This window comes from Trichomycterus rosablanca, chromosome 5 (genome assembly GCF_030014385.1).
Source record: "Trichomycterus rosablanca isolate fTriRos1 chromosome 5, fTriRos1.hap1, whole genome shotgun sequence".
In the NCBI taxonomy this organism is placed as follows: Eukaryota; Metazoa; Chordata; class Actinopteri; order Siluriformes; family Trichomycteridae; genus Trichomycterus; species Trichomycterus rosablanca.
In genome coordinates this window covers 10,461,470-10,489,433 of record NC_085992.1, presented here as the reverse complement: position 1 = coordinate 10,489,433, position 27,964 = coordinate 10,461,470, and the positions used below count along the sequence as shown (strand labels likewise).

Sequence of the window (27,964 nt, the reverse complement as noted above, 5' to 3'; positions counted from 1 at the left end):
AACAAACAACAATGCGCCGATCCGTTTCTGGATCTTCAGTTGTGTTCACACGGATTAAATCACACTGGATTCTAATCTAAACCGGATTATTGCTGTACCGGAGCGGGTAAGCGACTGTGCGCGCGCTCGTGTAGGAGAGAGAGAGATGACAGCTCGAGACACGATCAGCCGCTGAGATTCACAGAGGCGCCGCTAATGCTAAAGCTAACGCTACCGGTCCAGATGTGCTGCTAGCTTAGCATAAATAGATAGCAATAACCTGTGGGTTTATACAAGACTGTGACTGCTATTAGCTGTTTCAGTTTGTTAGCAGATATTAGCTAGGACATGACGCGACGCATTTGCTTCTATTTCGGGTGGAAAAAAGAAATCCGATTAGCGCAATGCTAACGCGAAATGGTTTAGCTAATGACAGTCGAATAGCATAGCATGCAGTTGATGTCAGTTTAGCTGACTGCACTTAGCCACTTAGCTGTGATGGCTGTCTAAACTTAGTTTATTTTGAATCCGTGTGGTATAGAAACATTGAAGAATCTAAAATTAATAAAACCGAAGTATTTGAAGTTATTCAGACTTTTCGTAACCGCCTGTCTGCACCAGTTAGCAGGTGGCTACTTGTCGGTCCGTGGTGGTAGCGGGCCTCAGGCAGCGCTTAAACCGATGAAGAGAGTCCAGAGCCGGGCACGGGCCTCAGCATCGCTCCGCAGGCAGGCATGCAGCAGCCCAACTACGATTTCGCCAGTGAGGAGAACAGTCCCAAATGGAGAGGCCTATTCGTACAGGCGCTCAGAAAGGTACACTTCAATAAAATAGATTCAAACACAACACATTTCTTAATAAATGTCAGTGTTTTGAATTATGTTTGCCATAGAAACTTAGAAACTAGTGCAACTACAGAAAAGTTTTCACACCTCTTCTATGTTTTGGTAATGGAAAGTGGAAACATCTGCACGTTTTAATGTACAATTACAGATTATTTACTTATTTAATATATAGGGGATAACACAAAATCTTGAATGTGCAAAAGTCTTGGCCTAATTTATATTTAGTTTTTATGTTAAAGTGAAATAGCAAATGAATAGGAATTGTGCAATCAAATCTACAAAATATGCCATATTTACATTTTTTGTCTGGGTTCTGTTAAGCTTTTTCTGGAGAAAAGAATGGCCTGGGGTGTACTAGCTTGTGTACTAGTGTCATTACACTGTTAAAACATTTGTTAAATAAACAGTCATGATTGGTGACTTAGGTTGAAATTGTACACAAGATCTTTGATGATAATTCTTCACAAATAAAACCTGATTATACATCAGTCAGTGCCTTGGCCACCTCCATCACTGTATAGGGGTCACTGTAGGGCCCCCACTGAGAAGATAAGATTATGATTAGAGTGATTGTACACTGTAGGTATATTTTTAATGCATTATGGGTCTCACCACTTATTTCACGATATCTGCTTAAGTTTAGTCACATCAGCAGTATTTATCAGGCTCACACACATGTAGTGATGAATCTATGAAGTCTGTTCTCATGTTTTAGCACTACGTTCAGGTGATACTGGGAGCAGGTGTGAGTGTGTGTGCATACGTGTGTACTTACAAGCTTTAACAAGCTTTTTTATATGATTTGTCAAAACCCGACTAAGGACAATGACGTCAATACAAGCCTGACTCAGTGTGTGTTTGTGTGTGTGTGTGTGTTTCTCACCTAGGGGTTTCCCTCTGTTTACGGAGAATGGTGGTGTACTAATCACCATGGAAACCAATGAGAGTGAAACTGAGAGCGAGAGAAAAAACCATGAGCGTAAATTTATTGAGTCATTTTGATTTCATCTGTGCGCTTTTGCAGAATTGTGTTAGATGAACAGAATAACTGCAGTCAGGACCAGTGCGAATACAGTTTAAAAGTTCATATTAACTCTCCACAGTCAACCAAGCTTTGAATCACAATGGGATTAGAGGCTGCCATGCAAGGAGAAAACCCTGTTTTAGACATTAAACTTTAAGGCTTGACTGATGTGATCACATGGATGAATAAAAAGCAGAAGCCTGTGCTTCTACAAAGCCTGTTTGACTGTGAACAGTGTTGCACATATTTAATCAGCTTCTATTTTATGGCAGACTAGTTTTTTGGGAAGTTCTGGGATTGAGTGACGGTTTGGGTTTTCTACGCGACCTTGGCAAAAGACCACATACTTTGTTTCACATACTTTATAATTGGTGCAGTCAAACTGGCCATGTTTATACACGGACACAGAGAAGCCATCTGCTGTAGAAATCGAAATCTGTAATGAAGAATTTGGAGGTCATGATACAAAGTGAAATGAGCTTGTAGAACTCTCAGTCACAGAAGAGTTCCAGAAATGGTTGAAATGTAATTTATTCAGTTTGATCACCTCCTTTTGGTTAGATTTACTTGCTTGCGATATAAAAGCCGCTCAATCATTTTAGTTGGAAATGTTTAATCATTACTAGTAAAAATACCAGGGTGAATAAAAAATCTGATATGAAAGGAGCATTTGTAATGCAACCTTATAACATCTGATATACACACCAAAACCACTCAGTGCCTTTTTTACTCTGTGTTTGTGTCCATGTGTGCGTGTGTGTGTGAACACTACGAAACATAATGAAATGATTTATGTGTATGAGATAAAAAGCTGCTAGATGATGTAATGCTTACTGAGTCACATAATGACACACATACTGTTGGGGGGGGGCTTGGTGGGATCAGTTGTGTTCAACCTCTTAGTTTCTCATATATGAAGCTGTTTTATTTATTAATAAACAAAAACAGTGTTTAGGGCTCTATAAGATCTTTTAGAGACTTTTTCACCTTAACAAAAACAATTACATACATTGATGAGCTGTGTTTCCTCACTGTACATGACTCTGTGAGTGTGTGTAGCTTCATTCATCAGCTCCTACAGAAAAACTGACTGAATAATGAAGAACTTGTTTACGTGTTGTTGTGTTTTAACATGGCAGCACATTTATCAGTTTCTATTTAAGCAGTTAACTACCGGCACTTGCATGGCCAGCCTGTCTAATGCTCTAGCCCACCACTGTGGAGAACTTAAGGTCTCCAGTTCGAATCTCAGTGGTGCTCTTGATTTGGCTGGGCATCTTACAGGTACAGTTTGCCTTCCCGAGGAAAGGTTGAATCGCTGCTGCAGAAATGCAACCTGTGCTGTGGCTGTCAGAGGTGATTGTATGAGTGGCTGATGATTTTTGATCTTCTGTGAGGATGAAGTGCAAGTAGCTGCATGTATGTTGACTTGGGTGTATTATGGTTTGTGGCTCTCCTCAATTGTGAGTTAGGTCATTAACAAATAAAAACCTATAAACATGTTGGCAGTCAGCCTGTTTGGCAGTTGGTCGTTAAAATTCACAATTGGTGTAGCCCTAGTAAATAAACATACAGTTCTACATTCGCTGTTTTCCTTCTGCACTCATTACTCCATCCTCTTCTCTATCCACTCCGTCTCTTCTCATTCCACACATCAATATTCTACTGTCTGCTGCTGCACATCCCTGGAGCTCAGTCTGTGTGTGTGTGTGTCTGTGTGTGTCCCTTTGGAGCATCCATCAGTACTTAATGGAAGAAAGCCTGAAACAAGACACCAGTATACAGAGCCATACACAACCCCTCGTTTGTGTGTGTGTGTGTGTGTGTGTGTGTGCGCTCTTCTACATTTAACCATGGATATTTCACATCAGAACCTTATTCTCTCTGTGTGTAGCTAACTATTACATTTACAATTTGTTGAGTATTGTCATATTCAATACTTTCTATACAGAAATGACAGTGTGTGGCTAATCCTGCATTTTCTCACCATGAATACAAACATTTATACACTGTCATCGTTTCCACAAGCTTCTGCAATGTCACAACATTTATTTCTGTCCAGAGTTGCATTCATTTGTCCCCAAGATCTTGTATTGATGATGGGGAGATTTGGACCACTGCACAAAGTCTTCTCCAGCACATCCCAAAGATTCTCAATGGGGTTCAGGTCTGGACTCTGTGGTGGCCAATCCATGTGTGAAAATGATGTCTCATGCTCCCTGAAGCACTCTTTCACAATTTGAGCCCGATGAATCCTGGCATTGTCATCTTGGAATATGCCTGTGGCAACAGGAAAGAAAAAATCCATTGATGGAAAAACCTGGTTGTTCAGTATATTCAGGTAGTCAGCCTAGGGCTGGGCGATTTTCACGATTAATTCGGTTTATCAGAATGAACGTTTTCACCCGATGTTAGAATGTGACAATCGCGATTGTTTACATACTTTATATTTTTACTAAAATACCAACATGACACGAGGCAGAAACTGACCAGACGCTCGTGGAATATAAATCAGGGAAAGTTTAATATAAAAAGGCAAAAACAGTGTACAAAACCAGGTCAGAGTCCAAAACCAGAGGATAAACTAAAACAGTAAACGGAAGACAACAAGGGTTATACACGGTAACGGTTAGATTCAGAAATAAGGAGCGTAAACACGATCGGTAAAACGAGACACAAACAGAAGAGTTTAATTAAGATTCACTGAATCGAACACCGCTGAACTGAATCAAAACTCCGGCGCCGATGAGCGCGATCAGGATTGGCTGACCGGGGACATGTGACGGTCCGTGGAAACATGGGAGTTGTAGTCTATATAGTTAGAAGCAGAACGTGCCCCCTCCATCCACCCCCCAATCACAAGAGGACAAAATCAAAGCTGAGCTGAGTGATTACTTCACCCCCCCTCCCCCAGTATAGATACTGATACAGACTCACTCAGTGGTGGAAACAGCACAGCACAGACTCGTGTTTCTTTTAAGAAACCTGTAAAGAACTTTTTTTTAGTCCTTTTCCTAATGTAAGGTTTTGCTGCACATTATTTTTTTTAAAAAGAGTTGTTTGTGAGCTATTCTTATAAAGCATATAGATAATTCAGATTTCCATTTTGTTTTTAATTATTGTGATCGTTATTGTTATAAATTTTTAGATCCTTAAAAGGATAATTATAGGTGGTGGTGGTACTATTTTTGCACTTCTGCAGTCATTTTAATTTACAATGCAAAAAAAAGTAATCTGAGTCTTATTTCAATTGCATTATACAAGAACAAAAAAAATCGAAATCGTAATCGACAATCGGTTATAATTTTAAAATAATCGAGATTTTTTTTTTGGGCAAAATCGCCCAGCCGACCTCATTCTTTGGGCACATAACGTTGCTGAACCTAGACCTGACCAACTGCAGCAACCCCAGATCATAGCACTGCCCCCACAGGATTGTACGGTAGGCACTAGGCATGATGGGTGCATCACTTCAGCCGCCTCTCTTCTTACCCTGATGCACCCATCACTCTGGAACAGGGTAAATCTGGACTCATCAGACCACATGACCTTCTTCCATTGCTCCAGAGTCCAATCTTTATGCTCCCTAGCAAATTGAAGCCGTTTTTGCCGGTTAGCCTCACTGACAAGTGGTTTTCTTAAGGCTACACAGCTGTTTAGTCCCAATCCCTTGAGTTCCCGTCGCATTGTGCATGTGGAAATGGTCTTACTTTCACTATTAAACATATCCCTGAGTTCTACTGTAGTTTATCTACCATTTGATTTCACCAAACGTTTAAGTGATCGCCGATCACGATCATTCAAGATTTTTGTCCGACCACATTCCTTCCTCGAAGATGATGCTACCCCACTGTCCTTCCACTTTTTAATAATGCGTTGGACAGTTCTTAACCCGATCTCCTTAGATGTTGTCTCTGCTTGATGCATGCCAATAAATTGACCCTTCTGAAACAGATTAACATCTTTTCCATGACCACAGGATGTGGTTGTTTAACAAATGAGAAACTACTCACTGCATCAGTTAGGGTTAAATAACTTGTTGCCAGCTGAAACATAATCACCCATGCAGTAATTATCCAATGGGAGGCTCTTACCTATTTGCTTAGTTAAATCCAGGTGGTGACCTTTTTTTTGGCCAGGCAGTGTAATTTCAGCATTTAGCAGGCGCTTTTGACCAAAATGATTTACAATTGTGTCTGAATACAAATCAAGCAATTAAGGGTTAAGGCCCTTACTCAGGGGTCCAAAAGTAACAACTTAGCAGTGGTGGGGTTGAACTAGCAACCTTGTGATTTCTAGTACAGTACCTTAACTTCTGAGCTACCACTGCCCAAACAGCATGCCTTTCTCTTGCTTGTGCTGGTTAGCATTTGTTTTAAAAACTATGATGACCCCCATGTCACTAACTAATAAAACTAACAAAATAACTAGATTAAAGCAAACATAACTCATAGTTCAAAACTTTGCGTTGGAAATGCACAGTAGCCCCCTCATATCCAGGCTGCAAAATGGGAAAACATTTACTAGAAACCTTAGAGGAAGCTATATTTCAATCCAGTCTGTCTGAGCACCAAACTCATCAATAGATGAACCATCACTTGTCATCAGTGTGAACAATCTGAATCTGAACTCAGCTGTGCAAAGACTACACAGGTGTTAACTGTGAAAACAACCATGTGGATATGAGGTCCCATATTTGACGAGACTGTCCGGATTTCTTAGTAGAAATTTCCAAAGTTGCTTTTTTCTATTAGTGGTCACTGGGTGAAGGTTTTGACAGTGAGTGTTAACAATTCCCAACAACACTGCTGCATCTGCTACTCTCATATCATTCTATCAGGACACACGCTATCTTGTTATGACTAGGTTAGTACCATTGTCATGTTGAGAATGGTCCAACTGCATCAAATTTTTACTGGGGCCACTTTCTGATGATGGATTGAGTAGAGGAAGTGGTGAACTGTAGTAATCAACATACAAGCTACAGTCAGTAATTGTATACCCACAAAGTGTTATATGTACAAGATTGGATATTACAGTTATGGAGCTAAAACTGCAGATGTGCAAAATGTAAGAATTTATTAAGTGTGTGTGTGTGTGTGTGTGTGTGTGTGTGTGTGTGTGTCTTGCAGGTACAGTTACAGGTGCATCCCAACCTGTCGGCCAAAGAAGATGCACTGCAGCACATAGAGGAACTCATACTACAGCTACTCAACATGCTGTGTGTTAGCCAACCCAGAACCGTACCAGATGTAGAGGTACACACACACATTTCCATGCAGGTCTTCATGTTTGATAACTTTCCTCACAAAAAATTTCAAATATGGCAGATGAATCTGGAGTTCTTTACAAATGTGAATAAATTCTGATTGATTTTTTAATTTGTATAGAGGTGTACAAGTAGGGGTGGGTTTATAAAATCGATTTTTCGATTTTAATCGATCTTTATTTGAACGATCCGATATCGATTCATATAAATGCGAGATCGATTTTTTAAATACGCTCCTTTTTACGGTGCACACGGAAATCTATTACTATTGTTACCCCCTTTAATTTCGCGTGACCAGCCACTGTTTTTTTCATGCAACGAGATCTGACCTGCACATCAGTTTAGCATGGCAGAAGCTCAAGTTATGACCACTACACAACTTTTTGCACTGATTTTCGCTCGGCTCTGGATTCGGGAGGAACTCGGTGTTCGCTCTGCGATCAAAACTCGGCTCTCAATCAATGTGAGAAACAGTGAGGGGAAACACAGGGGAGAGGTTGGAAACAGGTGGTGGAGCGCAATATAGTTTCTATCAGAATACATCAGCACACGCGAGATCGTTCTCTACAAAACAAAATATTTATTAACCTCCAACTCACTACAGAACGATCCATGCTGCTCGTGTTGCCAAATCCACTCAGATTCATTTATTTCATCAGCGCACAAACTTTGATCGCTCGCTACTTGTTGATGTGCATGTTTGGACGTGGTATCATTAAACCTTTCATCACTTCTCACGTGTGTTTTCGTGACAAAACTTAGTTTTGGAGACCAGAGAAGCTCGCCTGTGATTCCCCCTGGTGATAGATGGTGTAGTGTAAAACCCCCCATCGCCGATCAGTCGTGTAGTGTGAACATTACAGCGACCAGGTGTTAATCAGAGTGTCGTGTAGTGTAAACTTGGCATAAGCTGTACAACAGCCAGGTGTATGTTTACATTACATTTACAATGTTGTAGCATGTCAGACAAATGGAAGAAAACAGTAACATTCATTTTTTATTATTATTTCATTTGTCTGACATGCTACAACATTGTAAATGTAATGTAAACATACACCTGGCTGTTGAATGTTACTGTTTTCTGTTTTGGATTAATTATTTATGTAAACAAAATACACAAATATTTGTAATAATGAGTGTTCTTTGTACAATTATCACATTCGTTCTCTGAACATCTGTACATATGTAAACAAAACCTGTTAATGTAACTCAAATATGCCTAAATGTGTTGAATCGAAATTGGATCGAAAATCGAATCGAAAATCGAAGATCGAATCGAATCGGGACCTGGTGAATCGGAATCGAATCGATCCAGGAAATTGGTGGCGATACCCAGCCCTATGTACAAGTGTCATTTATTTGCAAATTCAGGCTTGCCAGTGGCAATGCTAGCCAGCATGGTAGCTGGTTGTGCTGCCTCAGCCCATTGGTTTGAATTGCCTGAGGCTAACTGTGTTAGCTTAGTAAGCGAAAGCTGTGGTAACCTAATTGGCATAATGGCTGTCTAAGTGGTGCATCTAAATAACATGCCTTATAAGTTCAATGTCTTATTAGAATCCTCACTACTTAGGCAGCTGCCTAGGTAGGCAGTAGGCAGCGGGGCATGTCACTAGATTTTCAGACAGACCCCTAGTTTTGCTGCAGACAAACATGGACAGAGTAAGGTGTTGATATGCTTAGGATGTGCTTGTAAGATTCCACTGCTGGCTGGTAGAAGAATGCATTCAGAGGTGTCATACATTTGGAAGGAGGCGTATTCTAGCCTCTGCCCATCCTTGGGTATTGTGAATGTGTTTTCATTCATCACACAGCAGGCACAAATGTGAAAAGTTAAGAGCGGTTAATGTTATAGGCTGACATGATGTTAGATAGAGAGAGATCGGACAGCCAGTCAACTCCCAGATCATGAGCTGCCTGTGGCATCATAGGGACTCAAACTCGCGAGAGTCGACGATAGGAGGAGGTAGTCGCTAATGCTTTTGTGTTTGTGTGTTTAGGAACGAATCCAGAAGACGTTCCCGTTCCCTATAGACAAATGGGCGATGTCTGATGCCCAGTCAGCCATAGAAAAGCGAAAACGCAGGAGCCCTCTGCTACTTCCTGTAGACAAGATCCATCCTTTACTGAAGGTAGGAATGCATCTTTTCCCTTGGTGTCCACACATTTTATACAAAGTAGGATAGGTGTATAGAATGAAATGGGTGTATGGTTTGGGACGTGTCCACATTGGACTGATGATGTTGCCAGAGCTAAATCATTAGCTAACCCCACGCTGATGTCTTTTGTGTGTGTAGGAGGTGCTCGGCTATAAGATCGACTACCATGTTTCTTTGTACATTGTGGCTGTGTTGGAGTACATCTCAGCCGACATCCTCAAACTCGCCGGGAACTATGTGGGAAACATCCGGCACTATGAAATCAGCCAGCAGGACATTAAAGTCTCCATGTGTGCCGATAAGGTGAGAACTGTAGACAAGTAAGCCTCAGAGGCATGGCAATGTAAAGCTAATTTGACTGTAAATGTCATTGTCCACAGGCAAGCCAGCTTAACATTAACATGGGTTTAGAGGCTGCCAACACTACATGATCCAGCTGCTAATTCAAATTCATGGTCATGATCAGGAAAATTCATTCTGCACATGAAAAGGCAGACCTTGGCAAACGAGTATACCATTGTACTGCTTGTAGCCAAGTCAAACTAGCCTTTTTATATGGACAGGCATTTATTTTAACAGGTTTATGACTTGCTGTGAAGGGATTTCCAATTGATTCATTTTTTTCTGTTGTAGGTACTGATGGACATGTTTGATCAGGAAGAGGTGGGCTTGGTGTCTCAGGGTGCAGATGAGGACTCCAAAGGTGAGCTCACCTACGATGACCTAGTGAGGTTGGAGATGGCTGAGGAGCGGCAGTACCTGCGTGAGCTCGACCTCATCATTAAAGTGTTCCGCAAATCCTTTACCAACAGTAAATTGTTCACTCTGCAGGTGAGTACTTGTATAATTTGGACATTTAACAGACTTTTTCTGCAGATCAGTGCAGAGCTGCAGAGATATGTTACGCACCATGTGAGAAGCTTGTTTCGGTCACAGCAAAATCGTCTAGAAGTTTCTTTAATCCAATTAAGTCTGGGCTACATGAGACTTAACATTAGCTGGCTAGCAGAAATGAACTTTTGAGTGATAATGCTACCCAGAAATACCTGAAAAAAACCTCTCTCTCTGTGCAGGATGTAGAGCTGGTATTCAGTAATATCCTGGAGGTTCATGAGCTGATGATGAAGTTGTTAGGTCTGATTGAGGATGCGGTGGAGATGACAGAAGATGGAAGTCCTCATCCTCTGGTTGGAAGCTGCTTTGAGGACCTTGCTGAGGTGAGTGAAGCGTCATGTAACAATGGTCTCTTATTCAAGGATAGGATGAAAACCCAGTATGCTGGGGAAAATTTGGAAAAGAACCATCAAAAAACAGGTCCTTCATGAATGACTGAGATTGTCTGCAGTCTAGCCAGTTTTATGTTGCTGTATGTTTAGAATCTACATTTGGCATGAGAAACAAAATAATAAAGGCACCAGTGGGTTATAATAATTAACTCTGTGTCTTCTTTACAGGAGCAAGCTTTCGACCCCTATGAGACCCTGTCTCAGGACATTCTCTCCAAAGAGTATCACGATCACTTTACTAACCTCATGTCCCGTCCCACTGTGGCTCTGCACTTCCAGGTACGTTCTCATTGGCTCTCCATACTGTCTATAATAGTAACGAGAATCTCTTCCACTCTGTCTGCCTGCTCATTATGTGCTGCAGTGTAGTGCGTGTGTAATCCTAGCTCTTTATAAATAGCTTCACTGCTCCATGTGGGGGTGGTGTGTGTGTGGTGGAGAAAGTAGTAGATAATCGATTTGGGGGGTCCTGTAGAGTGTATAGCTTGGTTAAATGGATACTGTGATCGCTCACACAGACATACACTTGTGTACTTACACATAGTATACACACAGACACCCCTCCACCACACACACACAGTCTGCTACTCATATTACTGTCCTGTCTAGCAGAGCTACATCCTTATCTCAGAGGCTGCATTTCGCATTTCAACATCTGCACAGCTTTTTCCTCAACCCAAAATTTGTATTTATAGTTATGTAAACAGATTAAGCTTGTGCATAGAATCTATGAACAGGTGCACATACTTTATCATAACTGATTCCTCATTTCACCCATTGAAGCCTAATCCGATATCCCACTTCGACTTTATTTAAAATGTGACCTCTGCTGGTGGTTGAGGCACCTGCTGAATTGGTGGATGGTTCACGGAGTTTATAGCGTGCTTCTCAGTACGCAATACGGCTCTCTGCGAGTCTGCTGCTCGTTGTAGACTGCACACGTGTTGTAGGGGGTACACAATAGTCCTGGTTCTCTTTAGCCAGTGCAGGAGTGGCACATTCAGCAAGGGCATTGCAAAGCGGGATTAAAAACTACTGTATATGAAGAAAAAAAGTATAATGAAGGAATGAAAAGATTCTACCTTTCCTGTTCTAGTAGTTTGTATAAGGATCACATTCAGACTTTAGCGATGGGGTCGCAGGCAGCTTTTTTGTTTTGCAGCCTGTTGCAGCCCAGCCAATAGTAAGGTTCCCAACCAGTGCTTTAAGCTCAAGAACTTGACCAAACAGAACCTTGACATCAAACTCCTTGAGCTTATTTTAAATACACTGGAATGTTGATTGCGAGCCTCATTTTGACTGAAAGGCTTTTATAGCTGCAAAGGTTGATCCAGTTTTCTATTAATGCTCATGGTTTTGATATTGGATGTCGAACAAACTCATGGTCAGCTGTCCATATACTTCTGGTATTTTGCTATTAATGTTAAGACTAATATGAATTTGATGCAACTGATCCACACTACTATACACAAATGCCACTTATGAGCTGTCTAGCTAACCCTCACACCCTCTCTCTGTGTTCAATGGTGTGTGTGTGTGTGTGTGTACAGTCGTCAGCTGAAGGATTTAAGGACGCAGTGCAGTATGTTCTCCCCCAGCTGATGATGATTCCTGTGTATCACTGTATGCATTACTTTGAGCTCCTGCAGGTCAGTGCATCACACACCACACTCATTCATTTTCAGATAAAGCAGATATAGATGCATGTCTGATGGAGGGATGGCTGAATAGGGGTAACACCTCGTTGCAACAGCAACTCAACTACTGTCTGGTTGATGTCTCTAAATGTGTGTTGAGAAAAACTTAAATATCATGCACCTCCACATGTCACAGCTCTGTGTAGCAGTCTGCTGTTGGTGAAAAGTACAGCCAGAGGGGGCATGTGTAAATCTGCAGCCCTCCTAAGCCAGCGTGGACCTTTATGGATCCTCCACAGTTGCAGCAGGCTTTTTGCCCAGAACAAATCCGAATACTGGTGTACAAGTTGCTAGCTCAGAATTATTCAGAATATATGGTGTGTTTCTCAGTCCCTGCTGCCTAACGCTGAATTTTAGAATTTTCTGTACAGAAATTGCAAGATCGCAGTATGGACAATGATGACAAGGAACATCTGAAACAAGCCCAAACTGCATTACTGAACCTGCAGAGCAGCATCGAGCGAATCCACAGCAAGCACCAGCCCCGCCGTAAACATGGGTAAGCCTCATCTCAACACTTATAACCACACTGAAATTACTATAGCTGTGTGGAGTTATGGTAGCCACGGTGGATCAAACCAACAGAAGCTTGTTAGAACGGTGATGACAAAGTATCAGCTATATAAATACTACAGCTATATATATTGATTCGCAAACAGGATTTAGGAGGGGTGCATTTTGTACTTACTGTTCAGAAAGTACAGCAGTCATCATCTGAAATATGAATTGCTGTAATAGTGCAGTAAACACCATGTGAGCAGTTATGCTCTCATTACTTTGCTATCGTATCTGTAGCATCTGTAATGAAGCTCATTACAAGGACTGACATTTAAGGCAACAATTTTTTTTGGACAGAACACAAGAAAGTCTATTTGAGGGTTTTGACATTTCCTGACTCATTTCTGTCTGTTATTTTTTCTGGAACCCCAACCCATCCTTATCACTTAATCAAGTTATACATATTTAATTTCTTATTGTGAATCCGCTGCTGCTTGCACAACCCCATATCTGATCAAGCAGTGCTGGGTCACCAGCCGCATCATGCGACCCCCCCCCCTTCACACACACAGGCTTTCAAACCAGTAATGAAGGTCACATATTGCAGTGGGAAGAGACCTGTTGAGTTTCTCTTCACTGATGTTATAACAGTGACCCCTGCCATCTGGTAGAGGCGCGACATGAGCAGTAAAGGCCACATGAAGCATAGCTCTTTGTGAGAATCCATCACTGACTGGTGTAAAGAGGCAGCTGGTGACTTCACATGTGCCAGCGAATGCGGGTGCTTAAGTAGGACTGATGAAGGTGGCCATTGGAATTGTACTTGGAAGCTATAAATGACTAGTTTGTGTGAAAATGTGCAAAATGCTTACTGGTACTTATTAAATCTGCCTTTAATATGAGTACATTTTAGTTATGCAGAGCTAGCATGCCCTGTTGGCTTTGATCTAATGGATCAGGTGGAAGCATGTAGGCTGGCTAATGTTATAGCTGGTACAGGATAATCGTAGATGGTAATCATACATTAATACAACATTTTTCTGTCCCAAACCACTTCTACCACTCTAAAGTGGGGTTCACTACATCCTTGGTATGATTACTGTTTAGCTACACTATTAAATGGATAGGATGCGGATTGGGACACAGCCTCCAAATCACATGTTAATTTTATGTTTTTTTTATGTTAGTAATGCGTTATTAAAGTGATTAATGCAGAGGAATAATGCACAAACTAATTATGGACACAAGCTAACAAAGTAAAATAAAATTAAATCATATTTTAGTAAAACAACTTTGATGAGTTCTGGTTAATTGATGTCTTTCCTTTTGCTCCCTTTATAGTGAGCCTCTGTATCGGCTCTACAGCCGACCGGTACGCAGTAAACAGCTAGCGATAAAGCGCATGAACGAGATCCAGCGCAGCATCGATGGCTGGGAAGGTAAAGACATTGGCCAGTGCTGCAGCCAGTTCATCATGGAGGGGCCGCTGGTGCGCGCCGGGGCAAAGCACGAGCGCCACAACTTCTTGTTTGACGGCCTGATGATCAGCTGCAAGGCCAATCAGAGCTCACGGCTGATGGGAGCAGAGTTCCGTCTGAAAGAGAAGTTTGTGCTGCGTAAATATCGCGTGGTGGACCGAGAAGACTCATCTGAGTTGCGCTTCGCCTTTGAGCTTTTGGGTCGAGAGGATGGCGGGGCCGTGTTCTGCGCCCGCTCAGCCGAGGAGAAGAACGCCTGGATGGCTGCGCTCCTGACGCTGCAGTACCGCTGCACTCTGGAGCGCATGCTGGACGCTGAGCTGCAAAAGGAAGAGCAGGAACAGCCGCTCCGCCTCCCTTCCCCCGAAATTTACCGGTTTACTGTCAAAGACTCTGAGGAGAACATTGTGTTTGAGGAGCACACACAGAGCAAAACGGGCATCCCCATCATCAAAGCGGGTACTGTGGATAAGCTCATCGAAAGGCTCACGTACCACATGTATGCAGGTGAGATAGCAATAATATTTTAACAAATCAGAGCAAATAGGTACGTTTTGAAATGACTTTTCTATTCTACACTGTACTACACCTTACCGGCCTCACAGCAGCAAGGTCCTGGGTTCGAATCCCAGGTGGAGCGGCCCGGGTCCTTTCTGTGTGGAGTTTGCATGTTCTCCCCCGGGTCTGCGTGGGTTTCCTTCAAAAGCTCGGGTTTCCTTCCACAGTCCAAAGGCATGCAGTGAAGTTAATTGGAGATACAAAATTGTCCATGACTGAAGACTTGAATCAATGAATCTTGTGTAACCAGTAACCACCTGTCCTGTCATGAATGTAATCAAAGTGTGTAACACATGACGTTAAAATTCTAATAAATCAATACTACACCTTACTATACTACATTACACTGTACTGCACTTTACTAAACTAAACTTTTCTGTACTAAACTACACTATATTGTACTATACTGTACTGCATCTTCCTATACTACACTATGCTGTACACTATACTATACTACATAGAACCAAACTATACTACACTATCCTGTTATATACAGTATCATATACTTTTATTAATTAGAACGAAGTTTAGTTTACAGTGATGTGTCTGATATACAGTATAAAATGAAAACCAGTACCACATAAGGTGCAGCTAAAATGCTGTTTTGTGTTTTTTCTTTTTTACAGACCCAAACTTTGTACGCACTTTCTTAACAACGTACCGCTCATTCTGCAAACCACAGGATCTCCTCACACTGCTTATTGAGAGGTACACATCTACACTGAAATTACATTATTTCTTGCATCTTAGTTGATGATGACTAAAATACATCAGTTGTAGAATTTAAAGCTGCTTCAATTTACCTTTTTTATGGTGCTTTAGGATTGAGATTCCAGAGCCAGAGCAGTCAGAGGCGGAGCTTGAGTCTATGTGGAATGGGGATCAGCCAATGGCAGCCGAGCTTCAGAGATTTCGAAGAGAATATGTACAGCCTGTTCAGCTCAGGTACATACACACACACACACACACACAAACAGCTATTGACAACATATAGTGAGTATATATATATATATATGCTCAATTTTGTGTGTGTGTGTGTTAGGGTTTTAAATGTGTTCCGTCAGTGGGTGGAACATCATTTCTACGACTTTGAAAATGATCCTGAACTGCGCAACAGACTGGAGGATTACATCACCAACACCTTGCAGCTCAGAGGTACACACACACAGAGTATGGCCGGGAATATACTTATAGAGTTAAATATTAGCTGATTATGCAGAACCAGGTTTATTTTATGCTGCTTTGTAGCATCTCATCCTACTCATCCATCAAAGTCAAGCAACTAAGTGAAGGTTGTACTGTAATGGTGTAAAGGTGCGTTGCAGCATCAGAACCTGGATAAGGTTATTAAGGAAATCATGAGTTCCCTTCTCTATCAGAAAATTGTTATAAAAAATGTTAGCTCATAAGCTTTAAGCTAAAGCTGAGGACAAAGATCCAACACACAAAAGCAAGATTATTTCAGAATGACAAATAAAGAATTAAAGAAGCAAAATGAAAGTTTTGTGTGACGTGAAGTGACCTAAAGGCAGCAGTGTGTCTCATTTAAAGCAGATCTGATAAAAAAAAAAAGAAAAGCTCAGATTCTTTCACAGTGACATGAAAGATCATATTATTCATATTTATATTAGAACCATTGGGGGGCATTCACTTACCTACAAGTGATGTGTTGGAAAACTTGAAAAAAATGTGTTTAACTCAAGTTCCCTTTGTGGAATAATAGTGTGTTTTTTTTGTTGTGTGTTTAGGGAAGTCCATGCGTAAGTGGGTGGAATCTATCAGTAAGATTATTAAGCGCAAGATTCAGACGCAGCCGAACAGCATCAGCCATAACATTACCTTTGAGTCTCCGCCCCCTGCCATAGAGTGGCACATCAGCCGGCCCGGCCAGGTTGACACCTTCGACCTTATGACCCTTCACCCCATGGAGATTGCTCGCCAGCTCACTCTGCTTGAGTCCGACCTGTACAGGTGAGAAATGCTTGTACAAAAGCTGTGGTCACTGTTTAATTAATCAATCAGATGTTGGAGAGTGTACATCTAGTGTGTGTGTGTGTGTGTGTGTGTGTGCGTGCGCAGGGCTGTACGTCCTTCTGAGCTGGTGGGCAGTGTTTGGACTAAAGAGGATAAGGAGAAGAACTCCCCCAATCTGCTGAGGATGATCCGACACACAACCAACCTCACCCTGTGGTTTGAGAAGTGAGTCACACCCTTCCCCACTGCATCATGGGACATGTAGTTTTTCCTCTGTCAAGCAGTTTAGTGCAGTGTCATGCAATGAAGCATTCATGCATGCCATAAACAGCCAGCAGAGGTTGCATTTGCAGCGAATGATGAACTCCATTGACCTTCTCTTCCTCAGACATGGCCAGCTGTGGCTGTTAGGTGCCCAGCTAGGTTGATAGCACCGCTGAGATTGGAATTTAAGTGGACAAGCCTGTTAGACTATTGTTCTACTAAATGCCTTGTCCACGCTACAAATCTGATAGAGATGTTTTTATTCAGTGACTATTCTCGGTGTATCCTCATCATCACTTCTCCTGAAGTCCAGCGCCATGCTCTGATATTTTTCAGCGTGTTGGAAATTGTTCGTCATGTGGTGTTGCCCTTCACCCACTAATTACAGCCTAACGATTAGAAATAGCCAATAAGGGAGCAAGAAAACCTCTCCTCTTCCCCTTCACTAATACACTCCTTATATGTCCTGTTGTGGATGGTGCTTCCTTTTGGGATTCGGCTTTTTACAGTGAGTCAGTGAGTGAGCTGAATATATTCAAAAATATGACAAAGTTGTAACAATCCAAAAATAAATAATATGGTCAAGATCAACTGCAGCAGTTCATTTTTTTAATGGCAACAATAAATAGAGACTCTCCCTCTAGCTTACTAGTTCTCTGGCTGTCTCCCTCTTGTGTGCACTCTCTCACTTTTTCTCACTCTTTCTTTCTCTCTTTCTTGCTCACTCCCTCTTTCTTTCTCTCCTTTGCTTTCTTTTTCTTTCAGGTGTATAGTGGAGGCGGAGAACCTGGAGGAGAGAACAGCGGTACTGATGAGGATTATTGAGATTCTGCAGGTGTTCCAGGAGCTTAACAACTTTAATGGGGTTTTAGAGATTGTTAGTGCAATCAACTCAGTACCAGTGTACCGCCTGGAGCACACCTTTGAGGTACAGCACACACACATAGACACATGCACACACACGGATGAGGGAATGATAAAATTTTTTTGTTGTTTTTGTAAGCTAGCATGGCTAGAAAACATGAAAGATTTCTGTGCTGCACCCGCCCTGGTCCGGTGCTCTAATGACACTGTTTATGGACTTATTTTATTCTTGATAGACAACTTTTCCTAGACATGTATTCTTTATTACTTGCCTCACCTGAACTAAGTTCAATATTGTTTGTGTGTTCGTGTTTGTGTGTGCGCACCTGTGTGTGTAGGCTGTCCCTGAGAGGAAGAAGAAAATTTTGGAGGAAGCAGTGGAGCTTAGTAAAGATCATTTTAAAAAATATCTGGCCAAACTCAAATCCATCAACCCCCCCTGTGTGCCTTTTTTTGGTAAGTGTTTGTGTTTGTGTGTGTGTGTGTGTGTGTGTGAGAGAGAGAGAAAGAGAGATAGAACATTCTCATGGTTAGCTGGTAGAATGAGTTTAGAATGACAGGAAGCTGTGACCATATTAGGAAACTGATGAAAAGTGAGAGAAGTGGCTGGTGACCAAGCATGTGTTGAAGGTGTAAATTAAAATATAAAAGCTGATTTAGTTGACCTGTGTGTGCTTGCAGGTATCTATCTGACCAACATCCTGAAGACTGAGGAGGGGAATCCAGACTTCCTGAGGCGTCACGGTAAAGAGCTGATAAACTTCAGTAAAAGACGTAAGGTAGCAGAGATCACCGGAGAGATCCAGCAGTACCAGAACCAGCCATACTGTCTCCGGGTAGAACAAGACATTAGGGTACACTTATCTCATTTACTCACCCACCTTCCTACTTTCTCTTGAAACGCCAGTAATAGTAGCTGGAAAAAAAGAAAGCATTAAAACACAATGACTGGATTGAAACAGTATTAAATAATTGCAAGTGCTGTTGGAATTCAAACAGACTGCAGAGTTAACTGCAGACCTTCAAACATTTTAAGCCATGTATGTGACCAGCTGAGTGACATTAATTGTGACCTCTGTTGTTCACTAAACTTGCAGCTTATTAAAGTGTGTGTGTGTGTGTGTATTTTACAGAGGTTCTTTGAAAATCTGAACCCAATGGCCAATATGGGTGAGAAGGAATTCTCAGATTACCTGTTTAACAAATCTCAGGAGATTGAACCTCGCAACTGCAAACAGCTTCCACGCTTTGTAAGTGTACCTAACTCACCGTACCTCATACCTCTGCCTCACACACCATGTTTTATCACTCTACGTTATTTACTGTATGTGTTATAACCCAGTTCTCATTAAACAATGTATCCCTTTGTCTTTCACCCCTGTGTAGCCCAGGAAGACATTATACTCTCTGAAGTCACCGGGTATGCGTCCACAGCGGCTGGTAAGCGTCAGTGTGATACGTGGACAACCTGCACCTTTGGAGCGTGACCCTCTGTCTAAAATCACCTATAGAAGCATTGCGGAGACTGAGACAGAAAGCATGACGTCACTGCCCACATCCCCAAATACACCCACCCAGACCCCTCCGCCCTCCGCCTGCTCCGACCTCAACTCTGTCTTCATGGAGCATGACGGTGTGTGTGAGTAAAAGAGTAATTAATAATAATAAAACGTATTGTAATGTATATGATGTAGTTTGGGGGGTTTTCTTATTTAGATTTATTGGTTTGTTAAGGTTTATGTGGTATAGGGGTGCTACTCCACAGAAGCCCCTTTTCTGCTGCACGGTACCTTGCAGTACAATAAGGTCCGCATCCAGATATGAAACTTTTCATATCATACCTGATTGTTCCAATTGCCAATTTAAGTTCGCTGTGGTTTCTGTCGTATTTAATTGTCTGTAGCTCTGATTTAGACTTTTACGTTCTCTATGACAGCCTTTCTCAACCGGGGTGCCGCGGCACCCAGGGGTGCCGTCTGGCTTCATCAGGGGTGCCGTCAAAAATATTCTGATAGTGATGGGTCGTTCGCGAACGATCCGATTCTATTGAACGGCTCTTTAAAAGGAACCGAGTCGCGCTTCTGGGAGCCGCTACATATATGTTTATTTCTGCGCATTTTGGCTGTAATTCACCTAGTCCGCTTCCATCAGTAGAGGGAATTAATAAGAGCTGTTTATTATCAAAATTCTAATCTGAAAACGGAGAGCGAGCGAGCGAGACACACACACACACACAGAGCGCGAGAGAGAGAGAGACACTCAAACTCAAAAGAAGCTTTATTGGCATGACGAATAAAGATATTCGTATTTCCAAAGCAAGTTACAGAGAAATAATAAAAATAACAATAAGAAAGAACAAATATATACAAAACAGTTACATGTGCAAAAAATATAAAATAGAATAAAATACTAATAATTTAATATTTAAATTATTAATATATAAAATACACACACACACACAGAGAGAGAGAGAGAGAGAGACGCACACACACACACAAACTGATCGTTATTACTACCTCAATAATGTAAATATTATAATTTTTATTTTGTTATTATTTTGCACTGTTTTTATTAATATTTTATTCTATTTTATATTTTTGCACATGTAACTGTTCTGTATATTTTTGTTCTTTCTTATTGTTATTTTTTATTATTTCTCTTTAACTTGCTTTGGCAATACGAATGTCCTTATTTGTCATGCCAATAAAGCTTCTTTTGAGTTAAGAGAGCCGTTGCCGAGCTACAGAGAGAACATGCAGAAAAGAAGCAGTGCTCTTAGTATAATGACAAATAACTGAGAAATAAACTATAAACTCATTTAATTATGTTAAATCTGATTCGTTCATGGCACGAACTGAGCTTTTCGAGCCTAACTTACATCAAAAACAAGTACAGGGAGCGACTGAGGGCTCTGGACCAGGAGCTCCGCGTCTGCCTCTCATCCATCCCTGCCAGAATAGGGCGATTGTGTGCATCATCCCAGGCTCAGGTTTCCCATTAAAAGTAAGTCACGTTTACCCCTCCCTCCCTAAATGACACCTTATGGTGAGTGTGCGTGTGTGTTAGCAGTCCGAGGGATGCAGAGTGTACGTTTTTTAATACATTTTAGACTGGGGTGACTTGAGATTTTGCATACTTTTAAAGGGTGCCGTGAGAAACACTGTTCTATGATACTTAAATTTAAAAAAATTGCATTTGGGAATTAAATATGGCACTTGTTTCCTCTTACTCTAATGATGTTTCAGTTCCACCAATCAACGGACTGTACTGTCCACTGTCCCCACCCATGCAGTCTGCCTCAGTACACTAGGTCTCCCCTCAAACAGAGTAACCAAATTTAGCATGGTGCTTCAGTACAGTACAGCTTATCAATGAAAATAACTACTTAATACTGAATGACAGATTTAAATACGTACAGTACCACGGGGTAAGTTATAGGAAAGTTGTAAATGACACTGAAAAATGCAGTACCTACACTAAAATACAATACGCCTATTACTACCGACTTATTACTCTAACCTAAGTTTTTGGTGGGGGGTTGTTATGTGTACAGGTAATAACAGCATATTTGCTCCTGTTCTGCTGCCGGCATCCAGCAAGTCTTTCTCCAGTAAGTTTCACCTACAAATGTTTTAATTTAATCGGTATGTGTATACTGCTTGATAAATCTAGCTTTATTTCTCACTTGCATTTAATATATCAGCTGTTTTTGAGAGAGGGAATGTGTTATGGTGAATATCCTCCTTGTTGCTGCAACAGCCCCTCCTAGTGCCTGGTTGTGGTATCAGTAGGAGTGTTGGTGGAATACAGAGAGTGTAAAGTGTTCCTCTGTACATGATAAAGCTCTCTGGAAGGATCCAAAACTGTCTGGGGAAAAAGAAGCATCCTGGGCTTCACACCTACCAAATACGTGTGTTAGCCTGCAGATGTAGTTCAAGCAGCAAGGGAGTGCACAGGAGAATTGGATATATCTAAATTTAGACAATTTACTGGTGTGTAAGATTATGACTACTGATGATGATCTTATTATTATTCATAATGTGCAGTTATAGTGTAAATATAAAATTAGACTGACATTCTGGTTTAATATTAGCCCAGTGTTATCTCAGTGTGTGTGTGTGTGCATGCAGAGTTTCACTCAGTGTCGTGTGGAAGTCTGCACCAGCTGGGTGATGAGCTTCTCAAACCTCCACCACTACCTCCACGTAGGAAAGATACATCCTCCGAGAACAAGGTAACACACATGTACACAATCACAGGACTAAGGTTTATTGTTGGTTGTCTAAAAATCAGCTGGGTCAAAAATATATATAGACAGTAGATGTGGTGGTGTAGTATATGTGTGTCTTGGCCACAGTCATGCAGCTTCTCTGCTCCTGGCCATGTAAAGCTTGCTTGACTATAGACAATACCACAGAATTCTGTCATATAGTAAGAATATTTAAAAAAGTGTTCATAAACATTAAATAATCAGATATTCTTAATGTAGGTCAGATTATTTCAGCACTCATATAAGTGTGTTTGTGTGTCTGTGTGTGTAGTTGGGTTCCAGGTCAGACAGTCCTCCAGCAATTCCTCCAAGATTGCGCACTCCTGTTCCTACTCTTCCTCGTTTTCCTCGGTCAGCAAGTGATCAGCCGGACGGCCCTTTGAGCCCCCCTCCACCTCCACCCCCCCGTGACCCCATTCCAGAGGCGTTGCCCCCAGTGCCTCAGCGCCCTCCAGAGAGCTTCATTAACTGCCCCATGAACCCGGCTGTGTCTCCCGGGGGCCGAATGCAGTGGGACTTCAGCAGCATACCCTCGTCCCCTTGCACTCCACCGGGCACCCCTTCGCCCCGCCTCCCCCTGCCCACCCCAGGCACCCCATCCCCTCGAGTGCCACGACGTCTTGTCAATGCTTCCTGCACCACTTCAGGCTCTTCTGCGCTCAGCCTGTGCCATCTACCCCCTCCTGTTCCACCAAGGCACAACTCCACCCCCCCAATGCTGCCCAAACTGCCCCCAAAGACTTACAAGAGAGAGCTTTCTCACCCCACCCACACACTAGCTCCGCCCACACTCACACAGCCGTCCATACACACTGTGTTCGACAGTGACCAGTGAGAATGGTCAGCAAGTGTGTGTGTGTCCTACATTTGGCAAGTGATCGGTATATATGGGTCAAAAAGGCAGAGCTTACATTACATGTGATTGACCAATCGCAAACCATTATGACATTACAACACTTAGCTACTGGTTTTAATGACACAAAAGGGCAAATACTGGGTGAAGTAGTCAAAACTTTTACTCAATTAAAGTATGCTTAGTTTGAAAAATAAACGTAAAACATAATAGTATTGTAAAAGTATAGTAAATATATCCCATAGGACAATAGGTGAGCGTTACTTGAAACACAGAACCAGTTTTATCTTTCCAAACAAACAGTGATGCTGTGTACTGTAAATGAGTGGAGATATACCATGATCTTAAAAAAGTTCTAGTTCCTGATTGGCTGGCAGGTGTGCAGTAAATGACATCAATCACATGGCACAGGTTCAATCTGATCATTTAACATTTGCTCCAGTGCAGTAAAGAAAGAGGTTCAAATAAGTTGTGACTGCTGCATTAGACCAAAACCCAAACAGCTTCTTGTGCACTACATCCACTCGCCTTGCTGTGAGCTTTAGCTAGCTACTAAATGTCGCTTAGCATCTTCTGCGGTTATGTTACTCCCAGCTAGGCAAAGCTGACCAGATTACTAGCTGACTAGTCTTGCTTTAGTTGCAGTCAGTATTTTATTTTATACTTTCACAAACATCCCAGCGAATATACAGGTATTTATGTGTTAGTGAAGACAACACGATTGAGGTTACGATTGGCTGATTGACTGTAATTTAAGCCCTGCCTTTGTGGACCCACATATCTATCACTGAGCAAAACAAGGACATGTCTGTGTGCACGTGTGAGATCAAAGTGAAGCAACGACTTTTTAATCACTGCTCGTTAACCAAGTGGATTTTTAGAGACTAAGATAAAACTCCAGTGCTGTCCAATCAGACCGGGCTGACAGTGATGTCACCAGCCTAACAGGCAATGAGAATGCAGGGGGGTACAAACGAACTATTTGTGCTGCAGCTTTTTTACCGCAGCCAAAGTCTTAACCAATTCACCCACCATGCCTCTTACGCTGCCTTTTACTTTACTCACAGCCATGACCTTTGAACTGTGACTGAAACTCGAACTCAGAGCCAAGGCTGTGCCCGTTTGGATAGACCGGGCATGCTGATTACAACTGATCATCAAAGGCTGAATGTCTATTTTAAAGCCATGTAAAAGCCGAAGAGAGAGAGAGACTATGATTTCTATCATGCAACTTGGACACTCTTCAATGATTGGCTGTTGATGGGGAGTTTGTTCTCATGGCCTGATGACATCAGACGTGCCTTTACACTGTTACCGAACAAAAGCAAACTGAAATACAGCTGTGTAACGCTTAGAACAAAATGTACACTACAGTATGAGTGAGTGAGAGAGTGAGTGAATTTACTAATGAGTATTCTGTACAGTGTTTTTGTGCCCTCATGCCTTTGTTTAGCGCTACTCAAACCCAAAACACAACACACCGCCTTAATAACAACACAGACAATCGTAGCATCATCCACAATGCGCTCACACACGCAAACACACACACATTACATTTCCATCCACATGTTTTATTCATTATGAAAAATTCATTATTTCACTTTTGAACTTACCACATGAGGTGGTACTGAATATTTGTTGTTAAAAAATCTAAATTATGGTCATCTTAATCTAACTGCAAACCTTTTGGCCACTACCAAACCTTGTGGCTGCATCCCAAATCACACAACAGTGTACTTAACTTGGTGTACTATCTATTGGACACTTTAATTACGCTTGACTTAAAAATAAAGTGTGCACTCCTGAACGGCATAGTGCTGCTCTAAATAGCTTAATGTGGCCGTGACTGCATCCCAAATCACATACTAGTGTATTAAGAGTTACTAAATATAGCATAGGGTGTCCACACAGACATGGTTGGCTATGTGAGGGGTCCAAACAGCCTAGCCATTGGGAGGTGCCGGTTTCACTGCCGGTTTCAAGCCCAGATAAAATTAGTTGGGTTGCATAAGGAAGGGCATCTGGCATAAAACTGTACCAAATCTGGTGTGAAGACCTGAATAAGTCACTGTGGCAGTGCCTAAATAAGGTAGCAGCTGAAAGAGGGGAAACATTTTGCCTTAGTACCTATTTCTTTACATTTTTACATCCTGTTCGGCATGTCCTGTTTACTACTGCACCTGCAACCTTTGCTGCATGCACTGCATCCAGACTGGTCAAGGTGGGCTGCAGGTTGTACACGTCTCATCTGACATGTGTAAAGCCAGGGCCGCTTCTTTTCTACGGAGACTGGTGGATTCTTACAGGGAGCTCTAAGATGTATGGTGAAACACCCTACTTTTTCTGTCTTCCTCCACTACTCTTACTGATACCTTAACCAGCCAGCAGGAGGCACCGTTGCTGCAGCAAGGAGGAGATTCACCATCTGGCCTTTCTTACTCGAACACTCGTATTTATGCTGTTGCCTTTTCACTGTGGCCAAAGTCTTTTTTTAAGTGTAAGTTCTTGTTACACTTTTACTTTTTTCACAGCCATAACCTACTACTAATAATGTGAACTCAGACACAAGGCTGTGTCCGCTTGGCGCTGCTAAGACTTTAGAGCGCTGCACCACCCAAATGCCATTTGCCTTATTTAAAATGCCAAATGATAGTACGATATGAGCATGGAAACTGGTGTACTGGTGTATAAAACAATGCATTACCATAACAAACACCAGGAGAATCAGGGCTGCTAAATGTGACAAAATATTTAAACATACTATGTAGTCCAATAACATACGGATTGGGACGCGGCCTTGCAGAGACAGGAGCACAATTTGTCCCGTTCTAAATGGTACTGCATATCAAGGGGTTTTCATCCGAGTGGAACAATTTCACTCTAGTCCGCTGCCTGTGGCTGTGTTCCAAATCACTTTTTATTTACATATTAGGGTACTACACAGTTACCAAAAATGTCAGTATTTAGGATGGTACCATTAATAGATTTGTGCCATGGTGCATCACGTTCTTGCTGCTAGACAGATACAACAAAGCTTTTGGTCACTTCAAATAGCTGTGTCCCAAATCACATACTAGTGTTCTAAATCTGATGCACTATAATTCAGACACTCCCTATGGATCACAGTACAACACACTACTAGATCTTAAACTGCACATTACCTACAAACACAGCACTGCACCAGATAGCTTTATGATGGTGGCTGTGTCCCAAATCACATACTAGTGTACTAAACAGAATAAGCATGTGGATGGAAAAACAGTCCAAATATTTTCTCTCACACTTTTGCCTGTTACAGATGAGCGCTGATGGGCTGCCATGCAGTATGTGTGTGTGTGTATGTATGCGTGCTTGAATATAATTTGGGGCCTTCTTATTTGTTTAATTTGCACTTTAGGGCAGTACTGTTAACGAGATGTGCTCAGGTCAGCTGACCCCGCTGCCGCTCTATAATTTACCATTTTTACTACAGTCAGGCTGTGTTCCAAATGCCTCATAGTGCCCAATGTGCCCTTGTTCTTGTGCCCTTAAAACTCACTATTCACCAACAGACCTGAAATGATGTATATTTAAGAGCCGTGATCTGCCAAACAGTCTAATTATTAATGAATAATCAGCCCAACCACATGTTCACTACTTAGTGGCCATCTTTCTAGTGCCTTTTTCTGTTCACTTGCCATTTAGTGCCCTTGCATGCCCAGTAATTCTTCTCTTTAAAAAAAAACTTAAAATCTTAACCAGTTTGCATGCACAGTTCCCTCCTTTCTATGATCTAGTGCCCTTGTTTAGATTGATTTGGGACACAGCCTGTCTCCCCATGCCTCTCAAATGGACAATAGCTTCTGAGGAGCTGGAAGTGTTTTATTTCAGTCTCCCGGTATTAATCAAGTCCCCTCAATTCCCGGCCTTATTAGATTTGGAGTGGATTATTAATGATGTCACATCAAATACAGCTTGTTTCCCATCATGCCCGTGTGTGTGTATGTGTGTGTGTATTTGTGTGTATGCGTTTTTTTTGGGGCATGGTCCTCTATCATGTTCTCATTGGGACTCATTAATAAAACAGCCAGTCTTATTTTGTACAGACTTCTTTAATCTGATTTCATTTTTCTTTACATTTTCTTACAAGACTGTGAGATTAGAACAATGGTGGAGGATAAAGAGGAAAGAATAAAAGACTGAGGAAGCCAGATTTGAAAGAAAGGAATAAAGGTAGAAAAGGAAGCCTGACGTAAAAGATCAAGAAATAATCGAGAAGTGAGACAAAAGATTTGAGGGAACAGATTTAAATAGATAAAATATAGGAAAGATTGACATGATAAAGAAACAAAGCAAAGAGGAATAAAGGAAAGGACAGAACAGATGGAGAGTACATTAAGAACATCTTATTATATACTATTATTTATTATAGAATTATATATTCACTCAGTTGTGCTGTCAGTCGGCAGGGGCCCTGCACAGACGTGATCGGCTGTGTGTGAGGGATTCCTCGTTACTGTTGCAATTGCAACTTCGGCTGGCTGGTTAAGGTTCTGCACAGAGATGGTGAATAATGGAGAGCAGTGCGTGACTCTCTGTACATGATCCTTGTGTGAAACCGACTAATGCAAGTGGATGTTGATGGGAAAATGCAGAAATATAAAAAAAAATTTATAATTCTTTCTGTTCAGTCAATCAATAATAGAACAGCAAATCAGTTTCGAATCTTAGTGGTGTAAAAAAAAAAATTGAAAACAGAATAAAGGTTAAAATTCAAGAAAAGACCAGAAAAAAATAAAAGAATGGAATAAAAAGAAGAAAGAAGCTCGTCTGACAGAGGCAGGTGAGCGGACTGATGAAGAGGAAGTATATGAGAGGTGTTTAATAGAATTGCAACACAGCTGAGGCTGAAGGTGAGTGTGCTCTGATGAAGTCCCACCATTATTTTACTCGCAGTGGCAGAAATTCCT

At 41.6% G+C, this 27,964-nt stretch overlaps 1 protein-coding gene across 3 annotated transcripts; it reads left to right on the top strand.

The window, feature by feature from the left end:
* The first annotated feature begins 532 nt into the window (after positions 1 to 532).
* sos2 (son of sevenless homolog 2 (Drosophila)) lies at positions 533 to 27,102 on the top strand. 3 transcript variants are annotated; one of them, XM_062995670.1, is made up of 23 exons: positions 533 to 794; positions 6,981 to 7,106; positions 9,115 to 9,246; positions 9,412 to 9,576; positions 9,907 to 10,104; positions 10,347 to 10,490; positions 10,728 to 10,838; positions 12,110 to 12,208; positions 12,628 to 12,755; positions 14,096 to 14,739; positions 15,417 to 15,498; positions 15,613 to 15,735; positions 15,833 to 15,945; positions 16,539 to 16,761; positions 16,870 to 16,989; positions 17,794 to 17,956; positions 18,231 to 18,348; positions 18,574 to 18,746; positions 19,026 to 19,142; positions 19,279 to 19,525; positions 21,446 to 21,502; positions 22,023 to 22,126; positions 22,434 to 27,102. In XM_062995670.1, exons 1-23 carry the CDS (start codon positions 714 to 716, stop codon positions 22,995 to 22,997), a joined length of 4,032 nt encoding a protein of 1,343 aa, XP_062851740.1. In that variant the 5' UTR covers positions 533 to 713; the 3' UTR covers positions 22,998 to 27,102. The 3 variants fall into 3 exon arrangements, with proteins under 3 accessions (XP_062851740.1, XP_062851739.1, XP_062851741.1); XM_062995669.1 differs by having other exon boundaries at positions 19,279 to 19,531; XM_062995671.1 differs by lacking the exons at positions 533 to 794; positions 6,981 to 7,106 and having other exon boundaries at positions 9,030 to 9,246; positions 19,279 to 19,531.
* The last annotated feature ends 862 nt before the right edge of the window (positions 27,103 to 27,964 follow it).